The following is a 26,552-nucleotide window of genomic DNA, read 5'->3' on the forward strand; positions in this document are numbered from 1 at the left end:
TACCAACATTGGATTGGATTTTATTTTTCACACCCATTTGATTACCTGTCAAATTCCTAGCAGGCTGCAGCATGCCACAAGACAAGTAGGGATTGTGAATGACTGACATTCCTAAGGACTTGGACCAAGAAATGTCATTTTTTCCAGTTAACATAAATGAAATTCCTACTGCATATGCATATTGCCTTGGTGATGTCATGATTCATGTTTCATATTGTGTCTCCTTTCACTCTCTCAGTTGTCTGTGCCAAATGTGCACCATAGGGGGCAACATCATTTTTTGATTTTTCACTCATTGGGAATAACTGTTTCTTTTTTTTACTGAATAAAGTATTTTTGTGGGGACAAATAAGGATTTATTTTGGAAGCATAGTTAAGTAATTACATTTTTAATTTATGGGCATTATACAGAGAAAAAATAGAAGGAAAGTGGAAAAATGCATGATTTCATGATTCTACCCTTATTTAGTCTCTTGAATTCAAACACAAACTTTAGCCATTAGTTTTTTTCTGTGTCTTTTAAAGTGTACATTGTCCAAGGTTTTGTCTATGTTTGAGTTAGATATATATATATATATATATATATATATATATATATATATATATATATATATATATAAGTAAATATAATATAGGAACATTCATCACAAGCATATTACATTCAAGCAAACAATGACCTTTGAGTATATCATTTTCTGTGTTGTAAATTAATCTAGATTTCATTTAGTGATTATGCAAATAAATTAATGGTTTAATTCAATGTGTCGTTGTCATTATCTAAAGTTGCTGCGAAGTGTGCTATAATTGGTAAGTGATGAGTAATATACAGAACTAGAGTACATGCCCTGCAGTGTCAGATCTTTTACCCAGACAGCGACCACACCTCTCATACAGGTATGGATGAATGTGGACATGGGTGTGTTTCAGCTGCTGCTGACAAGTCAGGTAAACACTCCCAAAATGCACTGAGGCAGAAAGGAGTGTCTTAGATTTCCTATACCTGTGCGGCCGGAGAATGATTAACTTTCTTTTGTCGTTTATAAACCTTTCAGATGAGCTACCAGGTCACTTGAACACTGTCATGTTGTCTTGGGGGCATAAGCAAGGAGTGGAATGTATTGGCAGCTTCTTAAAAGAACAAGGTAAGCGTAGTCTCTGTAAACTTCGATTGCATAATCAATGACTTTGACCAGGTCACTAAAACTATTAGGAAACTCAACTGAGACACATAGATAGTATTATTTCTTTCTGGGAAGTATATAGGTAGCTCTGTAGCCAGATCTGTACATGTCCTGAGTAAATGAACCAACATAATATAGTTTCTTAAAAAGCTCTGAGGTAATTTACAAAAACAGGATTCAAGTATTAGTCAGTTTCTCTTTATGTACTTATCAAAGTATTCAGCCCTTTGAATAAATGTTTAACCAAGCTAATGTTTACAGAATAGAGATGAAAGGCAATGCTTTTGTGTTTTGTTTATGAACCAATGCGTGACGGCTGACATACTGACTGGGCAGACCAACGTAGCAGGAATCATTGTTATGCCAATTTTGTTACCATGGCATGATTGTTATTAAATATGGTCCTGGTATATTGTTTTATTTAGCAGAAAATAATGGGACATTGTCAACAAAGATTTACAACATCAACAGTTATAATAAACAGTTGATATGACTATACTATACTATACTGTGCATGGGCTCCTGTAATAATTATGTAACCCTGTCACCAGATGTCATTTAATGATTCATTTAGCAAGCTTTGTAGGATAAGAAATAGCATTCTCTGTAATATTGAATGCAGATATTAGAAGTCCCCTTATAAACAATAATAATGTAAAGCATCCAATTCCATATACAGAGGTTTAGCCACCAATATATCTGCCAAATATCCAGGCAATCTGTAATATAAACTGTATTTGCATGAGGAGTGCTATTTTATTACCTGCATAATGAGGCAGAGGGGAGGTAGTTTGCCTAAATAAATACAGCAATACTTATGTATAGTGGTGTTGGTTATGAATATGTGGCCTCATACTGTAACATCATTCTTGCTAATTTGTCAGACAAATGAAAAATAGCAAATTCAATCAAGCATTGAAACCCTATGTAGTTAGCAGTGAACACCGGAACTGTCCTCGCTAACCCATACAATAATGTTTGCGTAAAACCCATTGCATTTACTTGCAGCATTTAGACACGGGTTGTGGGTTATACCATATATTTTTCTGAAGATTTCAGAGCACTTACTTTCATTTCAGAAGATCTTTCTACTTGTTTCCTGGGATTTCTCATCACTAAACAAAAGGTTTATATTTACTAAACTACAGGTTTGAAAAGATAGATGTTGCCTATAGCAACCAATCAGATTCTAGCTGTTTAGTACAGTCTACAAAATGACAGCTAAAATCTGATTGGTTGCTATAGGTAACATCTCCACTTTTTCAAACCCGCATTTTAGTAAATATACCCCCTAATGCCAGTTGTTGTTCAGGAGGACAATTTGTGTTGTGAGAGTAGGAATTACATTCTACTTGCAAGTTTTGTGTGGTCACGCACACTATTCAAGCTATACAAGGTGGCAATAACTTCAAGCATCATCTAGCTCTTAGTTTGGGTGGGCTAGCATGTAAAGGTGCCATTAAAAATGTAATATGTTCATATTTAAAAGTGGATAAGCATTGGAAAAATGTTGCTCTTTTGTATGTTGTCAACTATATGCATCCCACTTTATAATAAATGAATTGAGCAACACTATAATATTTATAGAGGCCCTGAAGCACGAAGATGAGCAACTAATTGCAACTTCAGTGTGGACATCCTTCTCTACATAGTTAATGGGCCAAATTATTTCAGACAAATAAGGTAACCATTCATTTTCTTGATTTTGAATACATGCTTCCAACCTTCACAGTCCCCCTCTTCCAATGCTGGATGAAAAAGACAAAGAAAAGAAGGAAATTATATGTTTCTTACTGAATTTTATCTAACTTTTTAGTTATATAACTGGAAAAACACATGTTGGCTCCTATAGATTTAAACATATGTATATTATTTTATTTTTAACTCAAAATGCAAGGTGGCTTAGTGGTTAGCACTTCTGCCTTACAGCACTGGGGTCATGAGTTCAATTCCTGACCATGGCTTTATCTGTGAGGAGTTTGTATGTTTTCCTGTGTTTGCGTGGGTTTCCTCCGGGTGCTCTGGTTTCCTCCCACACTCCAAAAACATACTGGTAGGTTATATTACTGCTAACTAATTGACCCTAGTCTGTGTGTGTCTGCCTGTGTGTGTGTGTGTGTGTTAGGGAAATTAAACTGTAAGCCTCAATGGGGCTGGGACTGATGTGAGTGAGTTCTCTGTACAGCGCTGCGGAATTAGTGGCGCTATATAAATAAATCGTAATAATAAAATACAGATTTCTGTACTATGCACCACAACCAGTGGTAATCATCATTACGATGACCACCATTCTGACAGGAGTTATAGCGATCAACATATTACTGTAGGAAATGCAGAATTACCTAAAAATTATACTAAATATATGTGACAGTCATCCTATAAACAGCATAAAATGCTGTCAGTGTGGTTGTCGTCATTTAAAATGGCAACAGTCACATTGGCGGTATTAAGGGGGCAATGCGAGGACCCAGCAAGTGTTTAAAGTCCAAAGCTTTTTTTAAATAAGTGCTTGCTATAAACCCTATTTACCTTGCCAATGCTAGGGTTAATAGGAGGGAGTTGGATTTTTTTTGTTTCGTTTTGTATAAAAGCTGTTTATTCAGAATATGAACACTAGCCGCAGGGGTAGACTAGGGGAAATAATTTATCATGGGATGTTCCCTAAATCTGGTGCAATAAAAACAAAACAAAATTAAAAGAACACTTCACTCCAAAACAAGTGTGTGTGTGTGTGTGTGTATATATATATATATATATATATGTTTGTATGTATGCAGTGCCGGACTGGGACTAAAAATCAGCCCTGGCATTTAAGGTACACAGGCCCACCTTAGCTCCAACAGGAAAGAAAACATGTGCCGCCACGCAGCGGCAGCGCCGAACAGGGCGTGACCTCACTGTGTTGTGGGTGTGGCCAACATGGGGTATTGATACATACATTATAATAATACATTACATTTATCATTTTAGACAAATACACAGGCACTACTGTTAGAAGCACACAGCTTTGCCTTCACAAGCAGTACGTTGTGAAGCGGGACATACCTCCCAACTGTCCTTGCAGTCGGACCAAATCCTGACTAAGTGAGACATTCACCCAAATTCAGGACTGCCCCACCAGATTCAGGACAGTTGGCAGGCTGTCCTGCTCTCTCCTACCTGTCTTGGTCACTTTCACCACTTGTAGCAGCTGGTTTCTTTAGCTCAGTTCATTCTTGTCTTGATCCTGGAATATTGGATGCCCTATTTTGAAAAAAAAAATGGATACATGAGATTTAGAAAACTCCCCGGTGTTAAAACAATAGCACTCACGTTTTATAATTAGGTGTTATGTGCGTATTGTCGCTAACCAATAACGATTGTCGAACCTCGATTTGTGTTTCCAAAGCACAAAGATTTATTCGCAAATAGTAGAATAAATATGCTCAAGCGAAGTAATAGTAAATACAGCCGTTATTTATCGCAGGCGCTCTGGATCCAGTGCAGTCATTCAATCCTGAAGTCTGGGGACAAGATGTCTGCCCTCTGGATCACAAGCTGCTGCTTATATACACAATCACATACAGTAATACAATGAAGATGGAATAGCTTGCATCTATTGGTCCAGGTCTCAGGAAGGTCCAAGGGGTCGTCATCATTGGCCAGTTCATACAAAGGAATCCAAAGGAGGGGGTCATCTCAGCAGGGGGTATGCTCTGCTCTTCCCGCCAAGATTCCTTAGTCTTAAGTAGTTCATAATTCCCTATCATTCATAACTTGTGTATGCACTCTGCGATTCCCTCGCAGAGTGAACCAAACCGTAGGATATGTGACAAGGTTCATTATGATGCCACTCATGATGTTATTCCTTCAACCCGTTCCGTGTATTTCACTAATATGCATGTAACTCTGATATAACATATAAATACTACTATATTTCGACATAACTGACTATGTGTTGCAACTACCATTAATGTGTACTATTTTATAAGTATGCGTGTTTGTGCGAATGTATGGTAAAAGACCGATTACTGTTGCTGCCACGTGTAGTGGATGCGTACGCCCTTTCACGCCGTAGCGTGCCCTTGTATGTAGTAGCGTACCGTACGCATCTTTTCAGACAAAGACAACCAAGTTTGCTAGACTTTAATTGAAATGACTTTATCCAATTTACTGACTTCGACATAGGCCTCCCTCCAGTCCCCACAATAATAATATTCACATTTAATAAGTAGACCTCCAACCAGCTCCAACATTAAATTAACAGTATACCCATTTATTCAACAAAATATTTCCCTCCCTCCAAACAGCAATAAATTAAATAGCATTAAAGTGTAATAAATATAGCCATTTTTCACAACCATCCCGACAATAAATAATTCATATTCACAATTAATAAATAGCCCTCCATATTCAACTGATAGCCCTAAACCACCCCAGCATTAAATTAAAGGTTCCTTCACCTCACCTTAAATAATTAGCCCCCACCTACACTCCACCATTAAATGGCATACCTCCCACACTATATTAAGATCCTCCCTTCCCTCACATATTATATTAAAATACTGCACACACAAACACACACTATGTGAACATGGTAAATGCACACTATAGCAACATGGGGCCACACAGAAACACTATTAGCCACACTATTACCCACACACACACGCTATTACCCACACAATAATCACACAGCCACACTCACTATTTGCTACACAGCCACACTAATAGCCCCACACACACTATTTGCCACACAGACATATTACACACACACGCACAGACACTTACCTTACTTCCAGCAGCAACACTGTGCACATGGGCGGCAGAAGGAGAATCAGTGACAGCCGCCTATGCGAGCAATCACATGGGACAGCACCACGTGACAGGTGCCCTCCCATGTGATTACCGCATAGCCGGCTGTCATTGATTCTCCGTGCGCCAAGCAGCGCGGAGTGTTGCTGCTCGGCGGACATGCGGACCGGCCCCTCTGGCCATCTGCCCTTCTGGCTTTTGCCAGAAGTGCCAGATGGCCAGTCCGGCCCTGTATGTATGTATGTATGTATGTATGTATGTATGTATGTATGTGTGCGTGTTTGTTCCTTTCCACAGAAAAGGGAGTCTGTGAGTGTTTCTTGGCAATACAAAAGCACAACCTATTCAGCCATTCATGGTACAAGAAAAGTACTCCGTTTTCCCAACAACAATGAAATTCTCCAAACTATCACCAAAACTGCCTCAGAGGAAAATCAACAGCAATGCTAAACGATCTATTTTGATAAGATTGATGTCAACATTTTTTTAAAAGCACTTTGAAGAGCAGTTCAGTACTGTGACTTGTGGTTAGAAAATGATGGAAGCATATATAACTGTCACTATGGTACTTTTCACCTGGTTGTGATCACGTCAGATACAGATTTCAGTTTCCAACAGCCATAGAAACTTTTCTGCCCATGTTCTAGATTATTATATAAATGTGTATTCAGTTCCGCTGAAAGATTGTACTTCCTATGACTATTCCATCACCCAAAAATGGGCAATTACCTAACAAGAGAGTAAAGTACAGGTAACCTCTAAATTCACCCTTAATCCCTGTGTAAGATTCGAAGGCATATAAAATGCATATAAATTATGAAAACATTTCTTGTGCAAAAAATGTTTGTCTGAGGCTCCTGCTTTTTTTTTTTTTTTTTTTTTATCTATTCCCCTCATCCCATTTTACAATCTCTGAAGGAACATCCGATGTGTCCACAGCTTATCACAGTTAGGGAGGGTGCTTGTAGAGTTGCGCAGGTAGGGGTAGCCTATGCTGTTTTTACTTGTTTTTTTTTTCCCCTTATGCAAATGTGTTCTATCATGGTGAGATTCTAACAAAAGCTATCACATTTGCTTGGGTTATTAGAACATAGGAGCTTTATTGTGTTTTCTAGTTCAGTAAATGATGAACTCCATATGTTTGTAATTTTTTTTAAGAAGGTTTATGAAATTTAAAGATGTTTTCTTGGTGAGTGCATCGAAGCGCACATAAACTGACAGTAGAACATACTCCTCTGTATCAATTGTTTATTAATCGGTTGACATCCAACATGTACAACCAGCGGATCGATGTGTGATGCAACAATGCGCTGGTCTATTTAGTGATGCAATCAAAACGCACAGCAATAGTATTTTCTGCTGATGAATCCAATCTGAAAGTAAAACTCTTACAATCAGAGATACAATATGGAGTAAGGCAAGTTGGGCAAACAGCAGCTGTAAAGGTAAATGAGGATCAATAGTCTAACATGTCTATGGCATACTTGCCAACTCTCCCTGAATGTCAGGGAGACTCCCTGATATAGGGGTGATCTCCCTCACTCCCTGAAGAGTCTGGCATTCTCCCTGATGCTGATCCAGTACAAGGCGTGGTTGGCTTCACCATCTGTGGCATGATGACACTGTTCAGAAATTGTGTCCTATGTCCATGTATTGATGACTATGGAGGTGGCCATTTTCATGGAGACCAAGATTTAATCAAAGACTGACAGGTAAGACAACATGACTTCAGTAATGGAGACAGAAATGCAAAAGAAACTTCAGTCTCTAGAGATTCATTAGCTGCTTTTATTTAACGCATATTTGCCTACTCTCTGGGAGACTCCCGCATTTCTGGAAGACCTCATGGGCTCCCGGGAGAGCAGGGCAACCTCCCAGTTCTCAACCCCGCAATAGATGTGGTGGGGGGTGGGGCTTAATGATGCAAACATCGCATTATCTTAGCCCAACCCCATGCTGTAATTGGCCACAATTGTGACAATCGTTTAGGGGCGGTGCCAAAATGATGCTATTTGTAAAGCCCCGCCCCCGCAAGCCCACCTCCACCGGGATCTCCCTGAAGCCAACGAGGAAAAGTTGGCAAGTATGGTCTATGGTTATGCTGAAGATTATCAGAGATTGGTAGTATTGGAACTCGAAGATATATGTTGCTGAATGGATACATTCAAAACATGTTGCTGCATATCCTCATATTTCCATAGCCTGGAATTCTTCAGGGCGAGTGATGTGTTTTACAAAACTGTGCAGCAATGTATTTGAACATGTGTGGGTACAAACAGGTAACGGGGTCTGTCATATTACTAGAATAGTATAGGAACCTACTCGGGTAACTTGCCCACTCCCCCCACATTTGTATCCTGCTGCCCTGGTGGATGTGGCTGCTCAGATGGTGCAGAACCCATAGATTCTGCAGCGCTGGGACAGGCACATGTAAAAGACAGCTTATGCTTGCATTTGAGTCTCAACAGAAGTTCTTCCATTCTGCTAGGGACGCCATTGCTACTGTGTAACCATCAAGTGACGTGGTAGCACTCCCAGTGTAGTTAGGAATCTCTGCAGTTCTAACACCAAGCATGTGCTAACCTTTCCCTGGTGGAAGGTTGTTGTAGATGACTGACAGGAAGTGGACAGGGCAAATCTGAGTTGTGATCTAATGAAGTAGAACAAATCAACATGATCCACAGGCAGAATTTAAAAAAAAAAATTGTTGCAATTCACAAATTTTAACTGCAGATTGTTAAAATCATAGCCCCCAGAATTTCAGGAGCTTTATAAAAATATTGTAAAGATCCATTACTAGCTTACAGTTAGGTATTTGCAAGGCCAATTTTTTAAGAATATTTTTCAATTACTTTATAGTTACTTTCCAGAGTTTTATTAATATTATAAAACTGCACAAAACATTCAAGAATAACTTCTGCTGAGAACATTTTTGGTAATGAAACTCTCAAAATGTCAATGGGGTTATGTGTTTCAAATTTTATAGTTCATGACGCCTATGTACAAATACAAAATCACATTTTAGTTTGCTCTGCTCATCGGGGAAGTTTGGTAGTTTTTGTACTTTCAGGGCTTTCAGATGATGTGATATTGGATTACAGGAAACTTTGCAACTTGTGTCTATCTGTATGTGTCTAATGGTAATTTCCCGTTAACTGTTTACAGTTCATCCTCACATATAGGGATAAAAACTAAATTAGACTAATTTATAGATCCTTTGCTTTGGGGAAAGAAAAAGATGGGGGAAACACGGTGGCTTAGTGGTTAGCACATCTGCCTCACAGCACTGGGGTCATAAGTTCGATTCCCAAACATGGGCCTTATCTGTGTAGAGTTTGTATGTTCTCCCCATGTTTGTGTGGGTTTCCTCTCACACTCCAAAAACATACTGGTAGGTTAATTGGCTGCTATTAAATTGCCCTTAGTCTCTCTCGGTGTGTGTGTGTGTGTGTGTGTGTGTGTGTGTGTATATGTTAGGAAATTTAGATTGTAAGCTCTAATGGGGCAGGGACTAATGTGAATAAGTTCTCTGTGCAGCGCAGTGTAATTAGTGGCGCTATATAAATAGATGATGATGATGAAAGATGTATCCTTTATGTCCGTTCACCCTCTATGCCTACATAATCTCTTAATGCCTCCCTAATATCCTCCATTGCATTATGTTCGTCCCCTTTCTCTCTCACAAGCTATAGTAGAGTAAGATGAGACTCTCTGTGGGGGAAATGGCATTATTGCTGTAGATACTAGTTAACTCATATGTATTTCACCCTAAAATTAATACTTAACAATTAAGGGAAAACTAAACCAGTCAAATGAGTCTAAAGGTTAATCTAAGCTTGTCGGCATGTTCAGCTTCAGGTTGCTGAAGTGAAGTGTCCTAAGACATTATGAACAGTTTAATCTTGGTATGTACTGGAAAATTACATTTTAAACAATATAACAGTCCAGTACAAAAAAAAAATCATACTGTATGTTTTGTACAGTCCTTTCTTAGATGTCTTGTCTATGTGAAGTACATATGCTACATTGTTTCTTGATACTTTAACAAGCGGTGTTCCACTGAAAACTGTCTATTTTTATCATTAATGAATTATACATATAATGAAAAGCCTTTATTTTGGCAGCTATGTATTAACCTTGAATGTAGATAATAGCTTGCATGTTTCTTTATACTGTGTACATGTCTTTATATCTTCAATTATGTATACAGTAGTGCTACTCCTTATGCACATTATTCGAAGTATCTAATACATATAGATAGTTATTAGAAGCACTGATTGTTGCACGGCTACTAATTGTAAAACAATGTGACCATTGCTTTGTGCCAGGTTATGTCCTCTTTACACAGGAAACTGTACCTGGCCTTAATAATAATAAGGTTAGTGGCAATAGTGTGGGTTGCAATGTGCATTAAAAAAAGATTCACTTGCCATTGACTCAAAATACAAAGAGGTAAAAAGTGGTACTGCACTATAAGACTGATTTAGAGTTGAATGCAAAAATGTCTGAATTGTTGTGTTTAAATTTAAATGCATGTGGGCCATGGACAGCAATCCTCTGTAAATATGTCTATTTGCATTAGAGATGGTCACTCACCCCCGTGTTTTGGTTTTGGATCTGGATTACCTTCGGGTTTTGGTTTTCGCAAAACCACCCTTGCGTGTTTTGGTTTTGTTTGGTTTTGTTTTGCAATTTTGTTAAAAAATCTATTTTTTGGGCCTAAAATAACCTAATTTAGTGTTCCACCTGTTTCTTGGATAAGTAAGGTAATTGTAAAGCTAATAAATTATGGAAAAAAACAGTTTTATTCCTAGTAGGCCGTCATTAATTCTACACACAAACCAGATTGTCTTCCTCTCCATCTATGCCTATTGGCAATGCAGCCATCGTCTTTGGGTGTATATTATACCCTACACTTATAGTTAAATATATAAAGAAATGGACAAAGGCAGTTTGGTTTCTGTCTGTATATGCCCCCCTCCACTTGTAGAAAATAGTAAAAAATTCAGCCATTATAGACTGTACAATATAAATGGAAATGGACAAAGCCAGTTTGGGGTCAGTCTGTGTATGACACCTTACCCTTATGGAGAGATTGCCAAAACAGCAGTCTTTCAAGACTGTACATGATATAGAAATGCCCCAAGTCCCTTTCCTATTTGGGGGTAGATTTCACCCTACACTTATATAGAAAGTTTTAAAAAGATGTTATCGTCATCATCTTCAGCTTCATCCTCCCTCGCCCTCATCAGCGTGTACATCATCATCACAGACTATCAATTCATCGCCGCTTGAATCCGCCATTAGAGAGCAGTCAGCGCTTGGATGTCTTGGATGGTGAAGGCCTTCCTCGTGGAAGATGTAGTTCATTTTTATGAACATTATTTTCTCTACATTTTTTGGAAGTAACCTCCTACGGCGATCACTGACTAGGTTCCCGGCTGTGCCGAATACTCTTTCAGAGTACACACTGGAGGGTGGGCAGCTTAGGTATTGCAAAGCAAGTTTGTACATGGGTTTCCAAATGGCTTGCTTTTCTTCCCAGTAAGGAAAGGGACTGTCTGACATTTCCATATCAATTACCTCTTGAAAATAATCCTCCACCATCCTTTGCATGTTAATACTCGGATTGGATGGCAAGGTCACACATTTTTTTCAAACCAGCCTGGATGTTAAACTGTTCTGGACTGCCAAAGGAGTCTTCCCTGCTTCGCTTTGGAAAATTTAATTTTTTTACGAGCAGCAGCTGCTTGAGAAACTAAAGGAGGACACGTCGTCAAGCCAAGGCCCAGTTCAGCGAACAACTTGCTGAGCAACAGCTCCTTGCAAAAGTTCACATCTCATTCATTTTCAAGCAAAGACTCAATGTAGGTCTTAAACCTTGGATCAAACACAGTGGCCAAAATGTAGTGATCCGAGTTCAAGATTTTAATAACTCGAGGATCATTGTGAAGCGAATTAAGTACTTGATCTACAAGGCCAATATACTTTGCGGAATTGCTTTCTTTCATCTCCTCCTTCAGTTTCTCAAGCTGCTTTTCCAATAGTCTAATTAAAAGAATGACTTGGCTCAAGCTAGCAGAGTCTGCACTCACTTCACACGTCACAACTTCAAATGGTTTCAACACCTTGCACAGCACTGAAATGATTCCCCACTGTGCAAGAGTGAAATACATCCCCCCTTCTTTCCCAATGTCATGGCTTGTGCAATATGCTTGGATGGCTTTGCACTGTTCCTATATCCTCTGAAGCATGTACAGGGTGGAATTCCACCTTGTTGATACAAAGAGTGGCTTGCCTGTGACAAATGTTACGTAGTGGTGTACATGCTGCTGCTGTTCCTGCTTGGGAAGGTGAATGACCAAGCCAGTGGGCGGTCACAGTCATATAGTCTTTGGTTTGCCCACTTCCACTTGTCCACATATCTGTGGTTAAGTGGACAGTGGGCAGAATGGCATTTTTCTGAGCAATCTCTACATTTGTACACACTTTTTGGTATAGTTGTGGAATAGCTTTACAGGAAAAATGGTGTCACGATGGAATTCTGTAACACGGACACAAAACCTCAATTAACTGTGAATAAACAGCTGCGTTTATTGTGGATATTGGACGCAGATCTAACCCTAACATGGTAGCCATGGCATCTGTGATTCGCTTGGCGACTGGATGACTGCTGTCATATTTGCTTCCCCTAGCAAATGATTGTTTCACAGTTAATTGTTGTAATGTAGGACTGCTCTTTTTCTTGGCCTTCCTCTGGGATGACAATTCAGCAGCAGCAACAGCAGCAGCAATGGGACTAATGCTTTCTTCAGAGGAATCAATAATAGTGCAGGAGTCATCCAGCCTTAGTAAGTGGGATGCAGGGCTAACTCCGAGCTCTACTGACGATATTGATGAGGATGGCGTTGTGGGTGTATTTTGTAGCCGTCGGGATGTCGGTGACCGAAGGCTCCTAGCTGATGATGGAGTGCTTGTAATTTTTTGGGAAGAACTTTCAGCTTTTCCCTACACTTTGCCATGAACTCTCGTCAAATGGCGTAACATAGACGAGGTTCCAAGATGGATAAGGTCCCTCCTTCGACTGACTGTGGCTTGACATACTCTACAAATGGCTATACAACTGTTGTCTGGATTTGGGTAGAAATAATTCCACACATAAGAAGTGTTTTTTTTTGTTTTATCCCAAGTATAACAATGGCCTTTTTCTTGTCACGTGCCAGAACTGCTGCCACTGGAGCAGGACTTACACAAACAACCTCATCCTCATCAACATCCTCATTAGCGCCCTCGTCGCCTACACAAATCTCCCCCTCATCCTCTTCTAATTCCAAAGTGGCATCCTCAATTTGTGTATCACTGGCTACACTCGGGCTGTTCAGGCACACATCAGCAGAACTGCTGAAAGGGCCCTTCTTTATAGGTACACAAACAGAATGCTCACAATTAGACATACCACTGGTGGATGGACTCTCCACAGGGATTGGTGTCATTTTTTATTCAGAGCATACATTATTCTCTAATGCCTTACTGTTTTCTTGCAGCTCGCCTTTCACGCGTAACAGTAGTTGTGCACCACTTTTAGACTCCAAATTACTTGGTCTTGCTTGGTCATGAGTGACCATACAAGAAGAAGGCTCAGTAACCTTTTTTGATCTGCCACTAATAGAGAAAGGTGAAGGCCTCATTCTTTCTTTGCCACTGCGTGTGTAGAATTGCATGTTGGCAATTTCTTTTTTATCGGCACTTAACTATTCCTCAGTTACACTTCTTTTTCGCTTCAACGCGGTAATTTTTTTTTGGGTGTGTTTTTTTCCCCCTGATTTAAAAAGACTATGTACTTTTACATAGGCTTTACCAGATGACATACTGGGGACACTACCATCAGGAGTGGTGCTAGCACCTGCTTGCTGATTCTGCTCATATGTGGACTGCTTTGAATCTATTTTATTGAGTCCAAACCACTTGTAGTGCAAAGTATTCAATAGATACTCCTGCTAAATATGACTTTTTGCAGCCAGAAAAATTAGTGTTTCACACTGGGGAATATGGGACTCCCCAAAGCACTTGTAGTGCAAAATATTGCAAAAAATGCCTCCTCTATCCTCCTCTCTTCCTGCTCTAACAATTGCTAATAGAATTGGTAGCAGATTTGCAATAATAATTGAAAGAATAAGGAATACAATTATTGCTCTGTCCCTGCTCTAATACAGCCTGTGACCTAACCCTGCGCTCTCCCTCTGTCAAATGGCGATGTATTGCTGTGGAGGCGGGTATTTATGCATTTCAAATATCACGAGAACCTAGCCCCAAGATCCGACGTTGTCACAATGACGTTTTGCCTCAATTTCGATTCCGAACGGGCGGGAGAGTACTGAGCCTGCTCGGCTTGGTACTCGGATAGGCAAAGTTCAGGCGGGTTTGGATCTCGGGGAACCGAGCCCGCCCATCTCTAATTTGCATGCATTTTAAGATGCATGCAACTTAAAAGCTACCGTATCTATGCAGCCAAAGCAAATGCCACTGATTAGTGTCTCTGGGAGGAGAGGGCAGCAAGTGCAAATTATGTGTAATTGTAAATATGGAGCATTTTTTTGGGCGGAGCTGGAGTATGTATAATTAGAGGTTGGTGATATCATCAGTCAGTCACTCATATTTTTTTTATTTTTTTTTTCTCCTGAAAGCAGAGATTGACTAATATTTTAGTTTTAAATACCTCCATTAAAAATCCACAAAATTGCCTCTAATTTATATAATCTTTCATACATATATTCACATTCTAGTGGCAAGAAGAATACAATACAGTGCTTATTCTGGTGGCAAGCATACAAAGCAGAGCCCCTTCTGGTGACCCATAAAACATGCAGAGCTTTATCTGCACCCTGTAAGACATGCAGAGTACTATCTGGTGACTGACATACAATGCAAAGCCCATTCTGATGACATATACAGATGGAACAAGTTTATTGTAGACATATTGCACAATCAAGCACTTACTACTCTGCATGTCATTTGGAACATTCGCCTCTCACGGAATCACACTTCATTTGTTAAACAAAGTAACAGATTTTATTAACAAAACCTAGAGAACTGTATGACATGCAGTCGAGCATGTACTTTCAAGTTCAGAGCCTGATCGTACGTACCATATGTCTAAATCTAATATACATTCTCTATACCGAAACAGAGACAAATCTGATTACCTGTATAAAATACAACGTCTTTTCTAGAGATAGGAATGCAAAGGGTAATACTATATCATAAAAATGACATTCTGAGTACAGTGTAAAATACGGATGACACTCTGCTTGTCAGTATATCTATAATACAGTAAATGTTCTGGTGACTAGTATATAGTGTACTGAAAATCTGGTGACTAGTATACAAAAAGTACCAAGTGCATTGAGGAAATGTTGAGAACCAGTGGTAAATGGTCTTGGCGCAAAAATATTATTTTGTATGATCACATGCATAGACTGCGAATAGGGAAAACACGGATGCTTGTTTCAACATCTCCCTTTTTTTTTTTTTTTTCCCTTTACACACATTTAGAGTATTAAGGACATTTCAATTTACATAAGTTTTACCAATAGTAGACTTTTTGTTTAAATATTCTGTTCTAGTAATAGAATAATAAGATATTAGAAATTATAAGTTTATGCATTTTTATTTTGTAGGTTTGTAGCTGATTTGGAGTAATTTAAAAATGGCCAAAAATTCGCACTTGGAATCTCCATTAGCATTTATTAAAGAATCAAAGTACATCACTAGGTAAGTCTTTACCCAGCAGTACCTATTCCAGCTAGTATTAATTAAACCTTACAGCTACTTATATGCTATGTTGATCACCAGCAAGTTGACAGTTTCACTTTTCTATATATAGAAGCATCCTAGCCCCTCCTAACACGGAAACCAGAGCCCTCCCATGCTTCAGGGTTCCTATCGGACTCCCAGGGGCAGGAAACTGCGAGACACTTGGCCTTTTCATTATATCTCATTCGTCGGTCGCCTAGCAACCAGCCACAACACTACTAAGAATTCAGTCCATAGCAAAGCATTTCAAATAATGTATTAATTATTAATATGCCATGTGTTTAAATTAATATTATTTATTAGTAAAACACATACTTTACACCATAACCATAATTTGAATGTCTTATTATCAAGGCAATTTTCTACAATTTTCTATTTTCAGCTGAACATTATGTTTATGTTTAAATAACACTACAGAACATTTACAGTGCAAAGCTGTTACTATGGTGCATGTTTTGGTATTCTCACGGTTACTGTTTAGACAGAAAACATGTTGCAGTACATGTTCATGTAATGTATTTAGACTTCATGTGGCATAAGTAACTCGGACTGAAATTTATCACACAAGGAGAACGACTGGGGTTTATTTGTTGTGAAGCAAACTGTAATCTTTGTTTTCATAATCTATACATTATTATTATTCGTATGGCACCACAGATTCTGTAGCCCCTAACACAGTAGTATAGATATTATGTTTATCATTTTAATGTATGTCATAACATGTACATAAGGACAGAGCAGAATAATAAATGCATTAACACAATTAAAAGAACAAATGAAAGGCATACAGAAACTGTTCAGCGTAAGTAATGACAAGGACACACATGAGACATGCGGTAGATGAGTCTGCCCATGAGGGCTTACATTCTAGAGGGAGGGGGTAATGAGAAACAATAGGAGCTAAAGGGACACAAAAGTTAGCAGTCCAGGCAGGTACAACAGGTGAAGGCTAAATAGTTGAAATGGAAGGTGGGTAGGTTGAAGTAGATAAGGATATTGGGCAGGGAGGAGAGGTAGGATAGGAGGGGGCAGTGTGGAGAGACATGGAGTGTACTCAGTGTAGTTTGCGTAGAGGTACGTAGTAGCAGTGTCGGACTAGGGCATGAAGGGCGCACCAGGGAAATGTAATGATAGGGGCCCATGAAATAGTGTGTGTGCGCCATTGCAAAGCCTGAAGGGGTATGGCCAGCCACCAATGGGGCGGAAGGAAAGTAAAATAACTGCCACAGTGACCTTACCTGAGTGATACTTCTCTTCTTCTGGCACAGTGGCAGAAAGCAAGGATCATCACTCAGCAGACTGGGGTGTTAATTCTTATTTCCTTTCAACACACAGAACACGTGACAGGTTGAACTGGAGGTATGGCAGAGGCAAATTAAAGATTTCTACAGGGGGGTTTCCATGCCATGCTACCAGAGTCAGCATGACCTAGCATCATTGGTTATCATTATAGCCAGAGCGAGGCTGCTTTCCAACCCCTTCCCATCCACTTCAAATACACCAGCAATGCTGAGTGCACTACTGCTAGGTGCACACAGCTTTTCCTTTCCCAAGCAGAGTAGTGTGAAGCAGGACATACCTTACAACTATCCTTGCAGTGGGGTCAAAGTCCTTACTAATGAAGACTGTCACCCAAAATGGGAACTGCCCCACCAGAATTAGGGCAGTTGGAAGACTGCTATGCTCTCTTACCTGTTCTTGCAGGTTTCACTTGCTGCTGCTGGAGTCTTAAGCTCGGCTTCTGCTTGTCTGTATCTTGGAATGTTTGGTGCCTGTTTGGAAGAAGGAATAAGTACATGAAATATAGAAAGCCTAGCAATGAGTGAACCCTCTAGGCCCCCCTCCCTCAAACTAGCCTGGATGTTCAATCAATAGCACCAAAGGTTAACAAATAGGCCTCAGCCCCAATATTAAATTAATAGCATTCATATTTAATAAAGTGACCTATTTCCCCAACCTGCCTGAGATTAAATAAGTACTCACATCTAATAAATAAATGCCCCCCCCCACCCCCAAAGCAACCCTGACATTAAATAATAAGTATTCACATTTAATACATAGCCCTCTTTCTCCGTAAAATCTGCTCAAAATTCCATTATTGGCCCCAAAACTGCACCAACATTAAATAAGCAATATTGTCATCACAAATTAAATTAATAGGTACTACCATTACCCCCTATTAAATTAAATGGCCCACGCCAATAAATTAATATCTTCTACTGATTAAGGGCTAGACCTCACATTAAATTAACCCTCACCTCAGTTCTCTCCACCATCAGATGTTTAAATTTTTGAATAGAAAAAGTAAAATCTTGTTTACCCTGGAATATACAGTATATGGCACCACAGAGCAGTATAAAATGACACATGATGTAACTGTGCAAAACATAGCTTCAACCACTTTAGACAGGGCCCAGCCAAATCACTCATGAAGGAGGTAGTGTTGGTGTTCCATCACTTCTAGGGAACTATCACAACATCCATGCCCAATACTTGGCAGTTTCACTATTACTAATATTAAGATGCTGCTCGCTGGTACTTTGTGTGCACTAGTGGCGGATTAATATAACCTTAGGACCTAGGCTGAAAACTAGGAATGGGCAATGGGTGTTTACTAAATTAGACTCCTCTGTATGAGTATATTCTGCATGTACGACTAAGTGCACCAAATTTTGTCCAACGCTGCATGGTGGTTAAGATCAATTACAAGGTAATACAGCTGAATATGCTATATACTTAAAGGATAATTTCCTGACCCCATTCCTCAAAAGGCTACATACATGGGTTCTGGCATTCAGTTTCTTCAGCTGGTACTCCAACATTCCGCATGTACCCATTGCCACACCCCTTCCACAGGTAAAAATTATGTGTGTGTGACCTGATCTTTTTTAGAATGGCAACAAAAAACTGAATACTGGGTGCCAGGAAAGTAACCCTTTGATACTGTAAGAAAGTTAGAAATTGTGTAGTAGATTTTCAAACTGCAGAGCGAGTTATAATCTATCACCAGGTAGCAATCACTGACTGTTCAAGAGACGTGTATTTCACTCCCTAATGTGCAAACAATGTTCTGACCATGAACTTAAGGTTGCTCCACAAATATGGTTAATTAATCCCTCCCCCAATATTTTGACAATAAATCTTATTTTGTGAATATCCTGTAGGCAGTGTATTTGCTGTTGATGAATTGAGGTATTTAAATATTGCAGTTGAAAATCACTAGTCGCATTGGTGTCTGGAAACCCAGTGACTATTTGAGTAACAACATTATGATTTTAAGTGTAAACCCTGGGCTGGCTGTCTCAAGGGTGTATAATATTGATTCTAAGTTTCATGCACCAAATGGTGTTGCTGTGCTTTGACTTGCTGTTGTCAGTCAAGGTTGGCAGCAAAGCATGAATGAGGACTTCACCCACCAGGTGTCAACCCAAGAGAATCATTGCTAAACTCACCAGAAATAAAGTAACCTCAAAGTGTAATTGGGGTACAAGCCAGTATGGCATATTTATGAACAGGCTAAAGAAGAGTGAAGAAATTGTGAGAGCATGGGGTGGGAAAGCATTAAGGTAAATGAACAGGGTTACATCATACATACAATTCTATGCAAACAAATTAAAACCATCAAAAGGTAAACTCCAACTGTTAATTTATTTTCCAAAAAAATACAACAGTAAATACTATAATTGATTAGAACTACTTGCTTATAAACTAACCGCAGTCCTCATCTTGCACTCATACTTTGAGTAAAGAGTTTCCTTGCTGAACAATCCATATGAACAATTATGGTTTGTCCATCTTCATACGTTGGTGCACTTGGTTGTACTCGGGACAAATGTTTGTAACAACTGTCACAGTAACGCAGCACAGCATATTTAAATTTCGATGAAAAGTGGAGATTTTTGTGTACATAAAAGTACCGCACCCTCTTGCATCCAAAGTTTCTGTTATAAAGCAGTTCTTCGGCTTCCTCATGATGCCCACCCCCTTGACAGCACTCTTGCTACCTCCAGCCATGCTAGTCTTCAGTCCCCTCCTATCTACAGACTCTTATCCCCCCTCCTTACCTGATGCCAACCTTGTACTATTCTCTCTCTGGCCTTCTCCTTCCATCGCTAATCTCTCCTGAACCCCCTGTGGACATGCCTCATAATATCAGTGTCTTGATCTTGCCTCATGGACACTCCCCCACCCTCATTTTATATATACAGGGTGAGTCGCAGTACACCCTTTTATTTCAAAAACTCTACAGGAATTGGGCCGATTGGCCGATTTCAAGATGGTGCCCATGTTTGGTACATACTGTAAAAGATAGACCACGTCACCCATACCTTACTGGAGTATTCAGGTTTCCCAATTTCCTGTAGAGTTTTTGAAATAAAAGGGTGAACTGCGCCTTTTGAATCACCCTGTATGTGTATATGTATATGTATATGTATGTGTGTGTGTGTGTGTGTGTGTGTGTGTATATATATATATATATATATATATATATATATATATATATATATATATATATATATATATATATATATATATATATATATATATATATATATATATCTCCAACCCATTTACTCATGAACTATTTATACCCTTTTTGCCTGTATAGTACCCGTTGTTGCACTATAAGCTGCTGTATCTGTATGCACAAAGTTAAGTTACTGTATGCTGTTTCTGGTATAGTGCCCATAGTTTCACAATAAGTTACAGCATGCTGTTTCTTAAATTCGTTTCTCTAGTTTGATACTCTAGTTTTTTGTATCCTGTTATCTGATGTCTGTCATATTTACATTGCCTCTTTTGCTGCTTGTCTCCACTTCCCCTTGTCCTGTCATGCCCTGTGACTTGTCTCCATCCCATCTCCCGCTAAAGCCTCTGCTTTTTATAACTTCTTACTTCCCCACTTCTTTTCTTTCCCCTCCACTCATTTTTTCTCATACCATGCCTTCTTGCTCACATCCTGTATCCATATTCTCCCCCTGCCCTATTTTGCATCCTAGATCCAGCACACTTTTGTGCACCTGTAACCCTGGCAATTTCATTCACATATCCCCACTTCCCACTCTCCCTCTTTCCTGTGCCCTTTAGAATGCCCATCTGCAATAAACTGCTCTCTGCCCACAACATCTTCATATCTAATTCTCTTAACCACCTTGCCATCACTGAAACCTGATTCTCCTCCTATGACACTGTTTTTCCTGATGCTTTCTTTTATGGGGGCCGTTTCTTAACCCATAACGTCAGGCCTGCGACTATCTTGGTGGCTGCATGGGCATCCTCCTTTCCCCCCACACTTTCATTCTGTGTAATCTTATCACCCTTGACACTGATGTCTTTACCTCCTTCCTTGAAGTGCTTCTCTCCCCCTTAATCACACTGATCTGTCCCAATCTGTCAACCTCCCTCTACAACCACTCAATCTCTTCTGCCCTTGACTCTGCCTACTCTGCAACTGCTGTTTTCCTCAACCGTTCCAATACCCAATCTTGGCACTCTAAATTTACACGTTTACATGCTCTTTCTCCTTCTACATCAGGCTCCTCTTCCCCATTTCCCGTAGGAGTCCCCCAGGCTTCCATTTTAGGCCTCCTACTCTTCTATGTGTACATCTTTTCAATGGGTGAACTTATCAGTTCCTTTGGCCTCCACTACCACCACTATACCTATGACATTCAAATCTACCTCTCCTCTCCCCATCCCTCCTCACTAATGTGTTCTGCTGCCTCTCTGCGATCTCCTCCTGGATGTTCCAATGTTTACTTACACTCAACATTGCCACATTTTAACTTAGTCTTCCATCCTTCAAGAGTTTCCTTTCCTTCCATCCTCTATCTTTATTAGAAATACCAACATCTCATCTTTTCCCCATGTTCGATGCCTGGATGTCATCTTGGACTCCTCCCTGTCCTTCACCCTCCACAGTCAATCCCTCATTCAATCCTGCCACTTTCATCCCCACAGTATGGCTTGTATCAGACCCTTCATCTCCATTGATGCCACCAAAACTCTCATCCATTCTCTGATCATTTCCCACCTTGATTACTGCAACCTCCTCCTTACTAACCTGTCTCGCTCCTCTTCAGCCCATACTCAATGCTACAGCCAGACTACATCTGCTTCCCCTCTCTGTCAAACACTGCACTGGCTCCCCCTCTGCTGCAGAATCCTCTTCAAGCGCCTCACGTTCCCCTTCAAAGCCCTCTCTAACTCCACTGCTTCTTAAATCTCCAATCTGCTCTCCATTCATAACCCTTCTCATCCTCTATGGTTAGCCAACGACCGCCACCTCACCTCCCATCTGGAGGTGAGGTTTCAAGATTTCTCTTGTGCTGCCCTCCTTCTTTGGAATGATCTTCCTTGTTCTATAAGGCTATCCTCTAGCCTGCAAAGCAATCCCTTAAAATCCACCTGTACAGGAAAACCTGCCTTTCCTCTGTCTAACCTCTCCCCTGCCCTTCTATACCCGCCTCTTCATGATCATTTTCACTTATTGAAGTATACCTCACCCTCATTCTTCCTCCATTCCTCTTACTACCCGCTCTTGTTCATCTCTACCTTCAGATTTTAGTCCGCTCACCCTGACTCCCCACTTTGTGTTTCCTGTTACTGTGCCCCTTCCCTTTAGATTGTAATCTTTCATGAGCAGGGTGCTCTAATCCTTGTGTCCTCCTCCTGTTACCTTTGCCATCATCACCCCAGACTCATTTTGGCACCTCTACACTAGGTTCCTGCCCTCAGTCTCCCTTTCTCCCTTGCCTTTGCATCTCTATCACTGCCTCTGATACTGTTAGTTGTGCCCACACTCCTGGAAAAAGGTTCAGCTTGCTTTAGTTCACTCCCCACCTCTCCTCTTTCCCATTCCTAGCTTTTAAGTGTTCTGGAATTCACTTGTAACACTTTGCACGATGCACCTGTTCTCAGCTGAGTAGAATTTTTAATTGCACTTTGTTTTTTTACTGCCCTATATATTGTGTTCTTTTTTTTTTTTTTCTTTGTCCTATGCTCTGTATGGAGCTACTGACCCTTTTTGGCACCATATAAGATCCCCTAATTAATTGAAAATTGAAATGTTGATATAATTGTGAGACTGGCTTCATTGATCATTTGGGCTGACAACAAATCATGGAACGTGATTTTATTTAAGCAACTTAACAGTGCAGGAACCAGAACAGCAACCACAGGTGGTATAAGCTTTACAAATAGGTAACTAGGTAAATAGTCCAGCAAATGGCAGAATAATGTTCTAATAAGGTAGCAGGATGGCAGAGATTCGGGCAATAATAAAACTCCACAATTGTAGATGGTGAGATTACACACACCAGAGTATGAACTCCTCAATCTGTCTCACAAAACACACTCACCCCTGATTATCTGCCTATTTATCCCCATTCTAACATGCAGGATATTTCTGCCTCCAGACCCCCCTCTTTAATCAAGGATGGTGCCGCTGATCCTAGAATTAAAAACCAGGATGATGGGGTGGCTGAGTGATGAATTTGAAAGCATGCTTCACAACACAGACTATGTACTGATATCTGACCTCTGGAGCACAGCATGGTAACACATTGCACATACAAATTTACTTAAATCACTGGCAGTTATTGGTGTGATAATATTGCAGGATGTTGCCACATAGCTTAGTTGTATAGTAGGGAGACAATTTCCTATATCTTACACAATGGTTAAAAGAAGCCCCTGGTGACAGTTGCTTGCTTGAACAATGGGTGGTTCTCATACGTATTCAAAATCGTATGTTGAACTGGTCGTCTAATCTAATTATCCTGCCCGATTTCCCCACTCTCAGTGACACAAGGTTTTAACATGTGGAGTATTCAATCGCCATTTTGAGACCTATCACCCATTTGGCATAATTTTAAACATTCTCTTTAAAAAAAAAAAAAAAAGTACATAAATTCTTTTGATAACAGATTTTCATGGCATATAGCACATGGTACCAACTAATGATATGTACATGTAGGTTAAGGTTCATGACAGGGCTTTTTAATATTGTGTTTAGTCCTTGCTTTCATCACAATACTGAATGCAAATATAAATTTCAACATGATAGGTGAACGGAACCAAAGGTAGTAATCTCCTGTTTCATTTATTGTTATCCTTCATAATATAAAATTAAAGATACACTGAATTTGTATAAAAAACTGTATAGTGTACCATAGCGCAGTGGCAGCAAAGCTACAGATCCCGAGTGTACAGATCATTCAGTGGTTCCATATAAGAACTTTATAAGATTAATATCAGATCTTTATATAAGTGAGAATTGCAACACAGACATTTCTAATACAATTATTGACACTCTATGAACACAATCTTTATTTTATATTGCTGTTTTTAATTAAAATTAATTTACAAATTAATGCATATTAATAAACATTAAGGGGTAAATGTATTAATGTCCGGATTCTTCAACTCCGGCGTGTTCAGCGTCTTCGGCGATTAAATTTAAAGCAGCGCTGCATTGTAAAGGCAAACCCCTAAGTCTTAACTTCCATAACAAATACAGGACAAATTTTGGTTTTATGTGCACCCCTGTATAAACCCATTCTGTCCTTTGTGGATTATGAGTCTTGTATGTCCTATTGCAATTACTTCATGCTACATGCCTGCAGTTGCTGTTGAAAACATGCTTTCTGAGTCTGAACTTACTTTGTAATGCTAAACTGTAACTTAAAACACAGTTAAGTCCACTTTTTGTAGAATATCCTTTTGCTAAATTGCAAACTTCCAGGGTAGTGATGCCTCATTGGCCCGTGTCTATGGGGCTTTTCCACAAATATGGGTCTGATAGTGGAACGATCCACCAAGCATGATGGTCCGGCTTGAGACCCACTAATGATTGTAGAGAAATGGACAGTGTGCAGTGGTGGATTAAAAATATCATTGGCCTGTCAGTGGGTTTCAAGGCAAGGGATCCCACTAAAACAGTCGTCTTATCAAGTTTCTTGAAATTTATCTCTTTCATCAAGTGCACTTCATAACTTGACAAAGTCAGATTTGCAAGAGTGAGTTTTAAAAGGAACATATGGGCTCAGCGCTTCTGTCCAAGTCTGATGTATGCATGTTGATGATAATTTGATTATTAATTGAAAGGGCACCACAAGGCTTCTGCTGTGCTGTTCATAGGAGGTTAAAATACATAACAAAATTACAAGATTATGTAAACGCGTACAGATAAAATAAAAAAAATGAGTACAGTTTAGTAGAATAATAAATGCATAGATGCATTTAACAGAACAAATTACATTGGTTTCTGCATGCCATTCAGCTTAAGACCAGGCAGGGACAGATTGGGCATGAGATATAGGGTACAGACATGAGAGGCCTGATTCATTAAGGAACTTAAATTAAGAAATTTCTTATTTCAGTCTCCCGGACAAAACCATGTTACAATGCAAGGGGTGCAAATTAGTATTCTGTTTTGCACATAAGTTAAATACTGACTGTTTTTTCATGTAGCACACAAATACTTGATAGCTTATTTGTACACTAAAATTTAAAGTTGATATTTGTGTGCTACATGAAAAAACAGTCAGTATTTAGCTTATGTGCAAAACAGAATACTAATTTTCACCCCTTGCATTGTAATTTTGTCCAGGAGACTGAAATAAGAAATTTCTTAATTTACGTTCCTTAATGAATCAGGCCCAAGATTTTGAGTAAAAAAGCTTTTATTCTAAAGGGAGGAGCTAATGAGACAAAAAGGACAAAATAGGAACAATATACATAGTGGGGTTCACTATGGTGTAGAGGTCTGCAAGATACTGAGGCCATGATGTATGTTGCCCTTCTGCTCCACGGGAGGTTTCTGTCCTCCCTGAACTCGCCTTAGGACACCTCCGTTACGGTTAGACAGGTGTACCGCCCCAGTCAAACTCTCCACCTGCCACTGTCCTCGGAGCAGATTGTATAGGTTCCTGTAGAGTCTAGATGGTGCTGAGGCCTATTTGGGCAATGTCCAGGATGGTACAGAGGCCATGATGGTGTCTGGGTTTTAAAAGGCAAAACAAAAACACAATTGCACAGATGTGAAGGAAATGTTACAATGAGATGAGGTTCAGATTAGGAGAGGATGTGTAGCAGCAGTTGATATACATGTCTGGGGAGTAAAACTGGTTAGCTGTTGTGGTGTTTAACAGTGCATTTCAAATCGGTGTAGGAATCCCAACACGTTATCCCTTTACAATGTTAATAGAATTGTATAAATTGTGTCTATAAAGTTGTTGACTTGTGAAAGGATTGTGCATCTTTATTTATAAACCTTATAATTTTACATTGGCTATGAGACAACAACCTATGTGTATACGTCTAAACAATGCAGTTTTCTCTTACTTTAGAGGCCAACTTGATTCACTGTTGAAATCGTATAATTGTTATTTTAAGGATCAAAAGAACCTACAGATAGCATATTACCAAGTAAGTAATCCTATTTTTATATACATTAATTTATTGTAGCTTAATTCACAGTCACAAACTCACTTATTTACTGAAATATTTGGGTATAACACAGGTCATTTCAACCTGGTTCTCTGTTGTACTAGTATTATATGATCTCTGCAGGGAGCTCTCCAAAGCTTTCCCTCCTCTTGCTTGCACTTTTCAACCCTAAAATCAAAAACGGAGGACGATGTGTAGAGAGAACCAGTTTCTTAACATTGAATTTTATTTACAATGTATCACTTGTAACCTTTAAAGATATGTTCGATAATACATTGTTTGTGAGTAAAGTTCTATATTTAAAACCAGTTTTCC

General features: G+C 39.5%; 1 protein-coding gene across 1 annotated transcript in view; it reads left to right on the forward strand.

Moving 5' to 3' along the window:
* The first annotated feature begins 969 nt into the window (after positions 1 to 969).
* The window catches only part of RASSF6 (Ras association domain family member 6), a 37,660-nt gene continuing 12,077 nt past the window's right edge, over positions 970 to 26,552 (forward strand). Inside the window, 3 exon segments of the mRNA XM_075202240.1 lie at positions 970 to 1,142; positions 15,650 to 15,743; positions 26,138 to 26,216. Of these exon segments, the coding sequence (XP_075058341.1) occupies positions 15,679 to 15,743; positions 26,138 to 26,216 (144 nt within the window). The 5' untranslated portion in view covers positions 970 to 1,142; positions 15,650 to 15,678.

This window comes from Mixophyes fleayi, chromosome 1, assembly GCF_038048845.1.
Source record: "Mixophyes fleayi isolate aMixFle1 chromosome 1, aMixFle1.hap1, whole genome shotgun sequence".
NCBI lineage: Eukaryota > Metazoa > Chordata > Amphibia > Anura > Limnodynastidae > Mixophyes > Mixophyes fleayi.